Genomic DNA, 11,182 nt, shown 5'->3' on the forward strand with positions numbered 1-11,182 from the left:
CTCCGTCCACAAGAGGGCGACCTCGGACACGATGCCGGCGGTCTCTCTTTTTGCCCATCCACATCCTCCTGGCCTGCGTTTGTAGCCAGTGACAACACAATCAGCCGGGGGGAAGATGACGAGTCGCAGAGCTGTTAACAGATCCAACAGGAGGGCCTCGACCTGCCGGAGTCAATTACATTCAAGATGGCTGCCGCAGCTAAGCAACAGTAGCACAGACAAAAAGGCTATAACTCAGTAAATTTTACAGATATTGATCTAAAATTTGGTGTGGTAGTAGCTGAGACTGACCCCTAACTTATGCGCTGAGCGCTAACCGATAATGTGAGAGCTGCGTTTAAACCTTTGGGCGTTAACTGCTGGAGTCTGCGCTGCCTGTCTGTTAGCAAAATATCTCATACACCACTGAAGAGATCTCATTGAAACTTTCAGGAAGTAACCGCTGGATAAGCATCTACAACTGATTGACTTCTGGAGCCGATCCGATTCAAGATGGCCGCCACATCCAACCAAACTTAGAAAACACAAAAAAAGGTATAATTCAATCAATTTCGCATATATTGTCCTGAAATTTGTTGTGGTTGTAGCTGAGAGTCCTTGAAAACACATACTCTGAGCTCAAGATGTTGTGAAGGATTTTTTGCCAAAACTTTAGCAATAACCGTGTTTGTCTGTTAGCAAAATATCTCATATACCACTGGGCAGATCTTATTGAAACTGTCAGAAAGTAATCAATGGCTGCGCAACTAAAACTGATCAAAACTGGGAGGCAACACAATTCAAGATGGCCACCACAGCCAATTCACGTTACAAAACACAAAAATAGTTATAATTTAGTCAATTTAACGGATATTGAGCTCATTTTTGATGTGGTAGTAGCTGACAGTCGTTTACACCTTTGAGCACTAACACATCTCACCGTATCCCGTGAGATTCAGCATCATGTTGTTTCAAGATTTAATCAGAACGGCAACAACTCAACACAAGACGATCTTAGTCTAAAACTCTGGCATGAAACATGGCGGGCGATAAGCATTCCTTCAAGGAATGCTTGGTCTTTAATTTCCATAAGCCTTTTCACGAAGGCTCGAATCTTAGTGTTAAATTAGCCTGAAAACAGACAGTTACACAATGTAAATTACACCTCCTATTATTCACTCCGTATCTGTTTAGCATTTGGAGCCTTCAGTGAAGAGTCATTACAGCGGAGAAAACTGGGACAGAGAAAGGAGGAACAATAACGTGTCTGTATGCTGATTGTTCGCAGCATCCTGTTTCGCCAGCAATCACCACTTTCAGACCATTAGTGCTTTTCTGATTCAGTCTAGACCGTCTCTTCTGCAGAAGAGGAAAACGCAAGCCTTCACGTAGCCTGAAGGACTCCCAGGTCCTGAGCGTGCATCATGGCAGCCCCTCTGATGTGACGTTGCACAGCGAGCGGTTAATGAGTGTGTGCGTGCCGACTGGGTGGAAATGACACACTTTAAAATAAAACCTGAACTGCCTCTCCAGGCCCGGTCTGAGCAACAGGAGACCTGTTGGTGTCGTCGTTTGTTTTGTCTTCTGCGCACCTAGAGACTTCCTGAACTCGACACGCAAGACTAACGAAAGGCGTGGGCTGCGCCCGCCCACGACCCGGCGCACGCTAAACCCACGGGCGAACGCGAACCCATCGAAACATCCTCTGCTTTGTCTCTCCATCCCACTGCGCTCACACGCAGGGGAAGATTCAGCAGCCCGGTTGCCATGGAAACCAGGCCGAGTGTACCAGCCGGCTCCGCCGTTGGTTTGATTGTGGGCTCTTGTGTGTGTGTGTGTGTGTGCAGAGAGCGAGTGTGCGCTTGCGTGGGCATGTGTGAGACTGTAAAGCCTATACAGGGCTGTGCCTTCAGTTGGCCGTATAGGCTATATTTACAGAAACCCATAAGGAACCCTGAATGCTGATTTTTTTATTTTATTTTATTAATTTTAAAATGATTTCAGAGCTCGCCCGTGTGGAAGGACGTGCCGTACAGCCTGCAGTCCACGAGCCGAGCCCCGCCGGCGGTAATTTGCAAAATCACGAAACACAGGAGCATGTTTCATTCTTGCAGCTGGTAATGTGGTCCTTCCACAGCGCCATAAATCCTGATTACTGAAAGGCTCCCGTGCACGTGGTTCTTCTCCACTTTGAGTTAATGAAGGACAAGGCAGCGGAGAAGGAGGGTGTGTGTGTGCAGGCGAGAAGACGGCTAACCTTTGGAAACCACAGGAGACTTCAGCTCCCCGTGTTCACCGACAGCGAGGGGATTCTTTATTTATTTATTTATTTATTTAAAGAAACAGCACGGGGCACATCGTTTCCTCTCCCAAATGAAGAGGTCAGGCGGAAAAGGGGGGGGGGGGGACGACACGTTTAGCTGCGACACAACATGGCTTTGAGAAATGTCATGTCCAGACCCGATATGCTGCGGGGGTCAGGAGTCTGTGCTGCTCGAACCCCAGCGTTTTCTGCGAGGAAAGCTTCTTTATCCGTGCTTCACAGGGACATCTACTCCTGCAGCTGGATAATTAAACTCCTTCTCTAGCAAAGGTCCAAAATATATTTATTTATCTTCTCTTGTAGTGACAGCCATGCTAGTTTTCCACCATCTGGCGCATGGGAATTACTGCAAACGCTAAAAAAGCTGCGCAAACTAAGATGAAAACGAATCACCTTAAACGCTGGAAACGCTGTGCAACTTAGGAAGAATTGTAGTAAAAGTGGGAAAAGTTAAAATTAATTACTGTAAAAACTAGAAATGCTGCAGAAACTACAATAAATTAGCATGATAGATAGATAGATAGATAGATAGATAGATAGATAGATAGATAGATAGATAGATAGATAGATAGATAGATAGATAGATAGATAGATAGATAGATAAAGGTCAGAGGGAGTTATTGTGGGTAAATTTAATGACCGCCATCATCATCACCATCAGGATCGGTGAAGTCTTTGCTGACGGATGGCCGCTCCGACTGTTAGCGGCGACATCCCAGCAGCCATTTCAGTCCGTGGCGTGCACGCAGGTGAGGACAGAAAGACGTGTCTACTTTAAAGACAAGGAAATAAAGGGGTTTTTGGCACTCGGATTAACTAAATTGCAGACAGCCGAGGATGAAAACTGACTTGGTAGTAACAGCAAAAGAAGAAAACGCCAACAGGGCAGACCAAATACACCCCTCAGTCTCTGCAGAGAGGTAAATGTTGCAGCTATTGCATACGTCACTTTATTTCTGAAGATTACTTTTGTTTAAAGCAAGAGACAGTCCAACCAACAAACATCTGATGCATCCAAAGGTTAGTTATATGAGTTACATGTAGCTTTAAAACTACAACTATTATAATTTCATTATAAAATCAAGCAATCTTAGGAAATATGGGACATTTGTCTGAAAATAAATTAAAAAATACTTCTTTTTTCAAGTTACAAATGCAGTTTTAAGTAATTTCTTGTTTAATCTGGAATAGTTACTTTAAAGGTCGGACTTGTAGCTAAAATTACAATGGGATTCATTTTATGCCATAATATAGTGGAAATGTTGAAAAAAAAAACAAAATAATTCTCATAATTGAGAAACCAGAAATACCAAATGGCAACTGTTTTTGCTTGACAAATTACTTTAAACATGAAAGCTGATGGTGATATCCTTAAATTGTACATTTTAAATAAAGAAAACATTATTTGTTTGGATATTTTGACTTCAAGGGTAAAAAGTGATGGGTAACAACTCTTAAGATGGAGCAGCAAAGACGTAAAAGTCACATGTAGTGTCCAAAAATGACACATTTATATAAACTAAACTGTACTTTATGAAATGAAACAAGAGAAAAGTTGAAGTCTGTGGCCCTGAAGGACTCTTTGGAGAGAAGGTTGAGTGTTACCTGTCGGACAAAGCTGTTGGAGGTGGTGTCAGAGGAGGTGCTTCCATCTGAGCGCTTAAATCGGCTCTTCCTCTTGGCGTATTTTCCCTGAAAGGTTGGAGAGCAGCGGGGCGGGGGGGAAAAAGAAACAGAACATGTTTAATCATCCTTCTCTACAACGTGATCCTGACAGTTTATTTTTGTCTAGAAAACCATGTTTCTGGACGGCCTGTAACATTTGGGCTGGAGTTTGTAAACGCCTCTGATAACGCCGCCGAGCGTCCCAGACCGCAGAGGAAGTCAGCCGAAGAAGACGCTTTTACTTGATGTTTTTCATGGCCTGATGCAAACCGAGACCTCGTAATCTCATCGGCAGACCTCAAGGCAAATGGCCTATTGGGGTTGGGCCCACATCGCCATGGTTACGCAACGCAGACTAATCAAATCTGTTGACAATCAGGAGGCTGGCTATTGAAGCATGAACAGAGAACAGCTGGTGAAGAATAAACACAGCGGCGCGTCACGCTGAAGGTGTGTTTGTGCCTGGCTCGGCTGTGGGGGTATAGCTCAGGGGTAGAGCATTTGACTGCAGATCAAGAGGTCTCCGGTTCAAATCCAGATGCCCCCTACCTTTCTGACAACGCTCCAAGCCAAACCAGCTGCTGTGTTGCACCTCAAAAGGCCTCGCCGGTGCATAATTCATCTTGTTTACAAAAATCCCCCTGCATCTAATGTGACTCATGCATTAAAATACGCTGTGCTCAAATAGTGAGCAACACTTTAAGCATTCCTAATGCGTCCTTAACATCTTCTCTTCACAGGGACATTCTTAAACCCTGTTTGGTTTATTACTCACACCATGAGGAGCCATTTCATTTATCTGCAACTTGTCACAAACATTTAAAGTGAACCAGTCAGCCACGATAATGTCAACAATGAGCGACTGCCTCGAAACGCTCCAAATTTGTTCTTGGAATCGCAGGTTACCCAGAGACAGATGAACCGTCCAGCCATAATAGCCGTTCGTCACTCAGCATTTTGTTGTCACTGCCTGTTGCAGGATGTTTAATAAGCCCTCGGATGAATGAGGCTATCGGGCCTGCCTTTAAACAAACACGACCTGTTGCGCCAACTGGTGCAAACTCAAAGAGACGCACTCGGCCAAGAGGTTTCCAGAAGAGAAGCACATCTGTTACGCTCTCTCCTCTGAAAACGGAGCACGAGAAATCAGCCCAGTTTATCTCCTGCGACACGGAGAGTTATATTTTCTGATGAATACAAAGCTGGAGATATGTGCTGCGTTTTTATCGTTCAAAGGGGGAAACACGCTCAGACGCAAAAAAACACAGCTCGACTTCTACGAATCATAAATAAATTGACATAAATACACATGTTTAACATTTAAATCAGCGTGGAAGTAAAAAAAACAACCAGAAAACACCCTGAAGAAACTTTGATGGTGTGTTTATCTGTGGCGGCCATCTTGAATCAGTCAGACATCTGTCCAATGATTGATAAGGATTTAATTAAAATCTATTATGTTTGCCCCCCAGTATTTTTTAGGTAAACTGAAGGATCTGTTAGCCGTCCGAGTATATCTTAGGGATCACTAACAGCTACTACCACGCCAACTTTGAGCTCAGTAGCTCTGAAAATGGCTGAATTAGAGCCATTTTTGTGTTAGCCAATAAACTAATCGGTCGTAGAGGCACCTCTCTAAATAAGTTTCATTCAGTGGTTCATGAGTTTTAATAGGATTTGAAGGATTCTCCATGTAATCCAATGGGTTATTTTTGTTGGAAAATCAAAACAAAATGGCACACATCTTGTGGCCGAACTGCTCGTTTTGATATATAATTTGTGTCGTTGCACTCTTCTGTTTACGTAAGAATAAACTGCATTCCTTCCTTTGCTTTTCTATGGCAGGGGCCCCGGTAATAGCTTTAGATTTGCATGATTTTATATATTTTAAACCGAACGTAACAGCACGTACTGCCTGGATAAGGTCATTTATAGCAGACTTTGTTACAACAGATGCTAATAAAAATTCATCACCTTGTTGTGAGCACAACAATCCAACATCAAACCGGGACAGAACGGATAAAATCAGCCTTGGATTTATCGGACGGATCAAAGTCTGCTTGAAACAAAAAGGCAGGTCGTCTTCGGATCACTTTTTAACATCAATGCAGACTGAACAAAGTAGAATTGTTGCTTTAATGGAGACAAATAGGGTCTGTAATTGAAATGACAAGAAGAAAGCAGACAGAAGCCACATTGTCTCCATTTCAGCTGCTGAGGAAATAGAAAAACGCGTCAGGTTTCTATCCCCACCAGGTAACGGAGGAGCTGATAAAGTTCTGTTTAAATAACTGCAGCAGAGTCATTTAAACCACTTCAACTTCCTGTGATTTCCTTATCACTTTTTATCTGTTTTCTTTGTAAATTGTGTTTTTCACCGTTTGTTCTCTGCACAGTTGGATCCACTTCAAGCTCATCTCCTTTCCGAGTTTTTTTTTTTTTTTAACTCCTGCCACTGAAAGGCAAAAAGTGGGCAAAACTGATTAAGTTTTGGAGTCAACCCCATACAAGATGGCTGCCACAGGTAGCCAAAAATGGCTATAACTCAAGTCAGTTTTGTAGATACTCAGCTAAAGTTTTATGTGGTTGTAGCTGAGAGTCTTTAACACCAAACACTGCGATATGCAGTCAGTAAATGTATATATTGCTCTTCATGTCTTGTTCTAAAAGCGCATTAATGTTCACTGATTTAATAAAATAAGAAATAATTAGGAATGGCTGCATTCTGATCACATTTAAACCCGTCCTCCTTGGAGCCGGGTGACTCTAGATGGCGTTTTACTTTCTAGAATCGAAGTGTGAAACTTTCAAACACTGAAAGTTGCCGGGTTAACAAAAAATAACCCAACTGTGGGTGAAATCTGGACCGAGCCAAGCCTGGTTAGTTTGAACTCTGCAGCTGGTTGTCAGTTTAACCCAACTAACAGGTTTGTTTTTACCCAGAATCAATTAAAATGACTAATTCTTGAATTAGAGCTACTAAAAAGGTTATATTGAAAAGAACAACCCAAAATACGGGTTATTAGATAATTACAGCTGAACGCTAGCTGGTGCTAATCTGTATTAGCATCAGCTGATGAATTTTTAAAAACACAAACTCACTATTTACTGCAAACTAATGTTAACAAAGCCAACCAGGTTAAACATCTTACTAGTTGTTTTTACCATCTTATCTTAATTTATCTTTATTTATTACACTCTAAAGCAGATAAATTAGATCAACTTCTGGCTTAAAACGGTGGACTGCGAATGTTGACACGGCTGAACTAACCCAACAGGTTTAATCCGGCAACTGAGGTAATTAAATACCAATAATTAACAAATAACTAATCACCCACTGCAGCACGTTGTTTGGAAATACTTACGAATGAAACCCAATTTTGAAAACTGAGCAAAAATCTGATAAAAGCTGCTAACTATCTGAAAACAAACCAATATGAGGTTCTTTAAAAAAAAAGAATAATGATGAGGATTGTGTGAGTTTTTCTAAAATAAGACTTGAATCACAAGGTTCTTGAGCTGGAGATGATGAATTGCCACCAAATACATTAGCAATTAATTTGTTAGATGAAGACATCACACCTAAAAAACTCGTGATCTGGGGAAAAACGAAAAAAGGAAGACGGTTGTTTTGAGAGATCTGTGCAGCCAAACGAGGCCGGTTGTTTTCAGGAAAAAGGGCAGAGAAATGCCAGAGGAAGTAGGGAGGGGAGGCTTCCTGTTGGTAAACATCCTCCCAGATTAGGTGTATAATTAAAGAGGCTGCATGAACGCAGGGCTTTAAAACTGCGGCGGGCGGCAGGGTTAGTGCCACCCTGACAGGGAAATGTTTAATTTCCTTTTTTAGGGAGAATCCTTCGCGCGCCGTCGTCGCCCAACGCCAAAGTGGCGTTTCTGTTTGTCAGGATTTGGGTTTTCTTTGCGTTTTTGTATTCAGTTTATTGCTTCTCTTGAATTCATGTTTCAGTTTGAGGTTATTGTTTATTTTATTAAGTCGTCTTTGTTAGCCGTGTCTTAGTTCAGTTCTTGTTCCTCGTGTCTTTGGTTCCTGTCATCATTCACCTCTTAGTCTCTTGTTTTCCTGCCACGCCCATCTCCACCTGATCCTAGTTGTAATCATCTCACCTGTGCCCACTTCACCTAATTACCCTCTGTTTTAAAACCTGGTCATCTCCTTTATTGTCGCTTCATGCAACATGTCTGGTTGTCCCTCTCGTCTTGTGTCTCGTTCCTGGATTCTGTTATGTTTAGTTTTTCTGCCACGATTATCTTTTACTTTAATAAATCAGTTTCTTTTTGAAAATGAGCTCCGGGTTCGCCTCCTCCTCCACCACACATGTCTGCGTTTGCACCGTTAGCACAATATCTCATGAAACTTTAACAAAAGTAATCATTGGATATAAAATCTACAGCTGATTAGCTTTTGGAGTCAACCCAATTCAAGGTGATCAACACAAAAAAAGCTAAAATTAGTAGCTGGACACAAATAATGTTATTTTAAAAGAAGGTGGTCTTAGTTTAAAACTCTGGCTTGAAAGGTAGCGGGTGATATGCATTCCTTCAGCCTGTTTTGTTGCTCAGAGCTCCTCGCTGATCTGCGATCTGCGACGGGATCTTTAATTTAAGGCAGGGTTTGTCCAATCTGGTCCTCGAGGGCCACCATCCTGCATGTTTTCCTTGTTTCTCTGCTCCAACACACCTGATTCAGAGGTTAAATCACCTCTTCATGTTCTGCAGAAGCCTGTTAATCACACACTGATTCAAATCAGGTGTGTTGGAGCAGAGAAACAAGTAAACCTGCAGGATGGTGGCCCTCAAGGACCAGATTGGACACCCCTGATCCAAGGCGCCCCTCGAGTCTGAATTAGGATGAGGGCTCGTTTCTTCTTCTGTGGCAGAACCTCGGATCACCTCCTTGGAGACATCAGAGCAGCATTTCCTCCCTTCGTCCAGCACGTCAGCGCGAGCGCCGCGTTTGATTTATAGGAGGCGCCGCGCTCACAAAACAAAAAATCCATGCCGCCTGCGCCAGGAGGCCATCCATCTGTTTCTCACTGCAGCCTCTCAGCAGATAAAAATCTGATTTTCTAAAAACAGACACGACGAGGTGAGATGGCGAGAACATAGCGGGCCACTCATGGAAGGATTCAGAGGAGCTGAGGGGGATGAGGGCGATGAGAGGGAGCTGGGAAGAGTGGGAGGAAGAGAGGAGAGAGCAGGACTTGGCATGGTTTGAAGCACCGGTTGTCTGTGATGAGCTGGTTTCTCTCCTTTCTTTTATTTCTTCTTTTCTACAGAGACAATGACTGAGCTCGGCGTGGGTGTGTTTGTTCTAGATACTCTGGTTTTTATTTTATTTTAATCACTTTAAAGAGTCATGACTAAACATGCCCACATCACCATCTCACTTCCAAAGAGCTGGCGCCTAAAACGAGGCCTTAAAAAAAGACCGACATTATCAAAAGACGGGAAATAAAACTGCAAACTTTTTAAGAGTGGAGATGGAAATAGAAAATATTACAAGTCCTTTAATGGATTCCTAAAAAAAACATTGTTTGGTGCTAGCTAGCACCAGCTAAGGCTGCCATTTTCCCCCTAAAAGGAACGAATCTTGTCCTATTTGAAACTAAAACAACTCGTTTCTTATTAAGCTGATAAAAAAGGCAGTTTGTTCCTTATTTCCTGTTTATAGATGATAAATAAAACAGGTGAGACGGCGGTTTACACAGAAATATAATTTGGTTAAACAAAGCTAAGCTTTGTCAGTTTCAGCTGCTTTCTGTCCGTTAAATTTGGCAACTTTTCGTTTAAAGCGACAACAGATTTTGGACACAAAGAAATGGGATTTTCTGTGAGTGACTTCGCTGAATAAGCTGAAACTAAAGCTAAAATAAGCAAAGAGCTCGATAAAACCTAAAACTAACCTTCTGATTGTTGGTTAACCCTAACACCAACCCACTCTGGCTTGTTCAATTATCTCACCTTTAATTGAACAAATTGGTCATTTTAACCCCAATTTTTTGGGTTGTTTGGTTAAAATTAACAACCCGACCCTGCTGGATTAAACCTACTCGATACAAACTTTACTGAACAGTTAATCTCTTCCCAGCAGGTTTAAAATTTGAACCAAATTCTCATCGGTGACAGAAGCTTTATATATAAACCACAGGACCAAGGAGCTACAGTTACAATAAATGACACATTACAGCTGTCACAAGACATGATAAAAACCTAAACAGCAAAAGGAAAAGCAGCAAAAACACATAAAAATCAATGGAAATAAAGTAAAAAGTCAACATCTCAGATGGTGCCACGAGCCAAGAAGAGATATCAGCCTTAAAAAGTCATTTCCATTTTTTTTTTACAACATCTACTTTATTAAATGCAAATAATTACAGAAATAAGAATTACATCATGGCTCAAAGCTGCACCGCTCAGGTGTGGTGCTGGTGTGGAAATGATTCATTTCATCAGAATTATTTGGACTAAATTAGGGTTTAAATGGGAGAACAGGAGCGTTTTCGACTCCCGAGGCAACAACCTGTTAATCAGAAGTGAAGCATCTCTGCTGCCTTGGAAAAAAAAAAACGCGCCGTGAAATCCGCGAACGGTTTGCGCTTTTTTGGGTTTAAATCCTGATTCTGAGGAGTCTTACCTGCGCGTGCGGGTGGTGGTCAATCATGCCCATCGGGATCTCCTGGTTCGGGGTGGAAGGCGTCCTGGACATACTACTACTTTTCTGTACCATTTGATTTTACTTTCAGAGAATCTGCTGCAGCGTGTTCAGACCGGAGCCGACAGTCTCATCTCTCCGACTCTTTGTTTGTTTGTTTGTCTGTTTGTTGTTGTTGTTCTGGTTTGGGTCCAGGGAGAGAGAAACGCCAAGGATGAATCTATCTGAGCTGCTTGGTGGTGATAATGGCAACAGCTGCCTCCCTGCAGCCGCACCGAGCTCTGACGGCGGCTGTGAAGGAGGCGGCATGACGCGCGCGCGCATCCGGTCACGTCAAGATAAATAAATGAATCAAAGTTCGTTTATTGTCGTGACCAGAACACCGACTGCTGCTGACACCATGCTCATCGCCCGCCGCAGCTGTAGGGTCCAGTAAAAACATGTTGAGAATGACTCTCAGCTGTATTTGGGTTCATGTTGTTCAGCTGTGGCGGCCATCTTGAAACGGATGGGTTGACAGCAACAGTTAGTGCCAAACCTTT

The 11,182-nt window shown here is 42.6% G+C and overlaps 1 protein-coding gene across 5 annotated transcripts in view; it reads right to left on the bottom strand.

The window, feature by feature from the left end:
* cacnb1 (calcium channel, voltage-dependent, beta 1 subunit) overlaps positions 1-10,930 on the bottom strand; it is a 35,710-nt gene extending 24,780 nt beyond the window's left edge. For 3 of the 5 annotated variants that reach the window (XM_017419441.3, XM_017419439.3, XM_017419445.3), the window contains exons 1-2: positions 10,623-10,928; positions 3,908-3,994 (exon numbers count right to left, since the gene is read on the bottom strand). In XM_017419441.3, coding sequence (XP_017274930.1) covers positions 3,908-3,994; positions 10,623-10,715 — 180 coding nt within the window. In that variant the 5' untranslated portion in view covers positions 10,716-10,928. Of the gene's footprint in view, positions 1-3,907; positions 3,995-10,622 lie in introns of all 5 variants that reach the window. The other 2 variants (XM_017419443.3, XM_017419442.3) reach the window with 2 other exon arrangements.
* Positions 10,931-11,182: the final 252 nt, after the last annotated feature.

This window comes from Kryptolebias marmoratus, linkage group LG12 (assembly GCF_001649575.2).
Source record: "Kryptolebias marmoratus isolate JLee-2015 linkage group LG12, ASM164957v2, whole genome shotgun sequence".
Classification (NCBI taxonomy): Eukaryota; Metazoa; Chordata; class Actinopteri; order Cyprinodontiformes; family Rivulidae; genus Kryptolebias; species Kryptolebias marmoratus.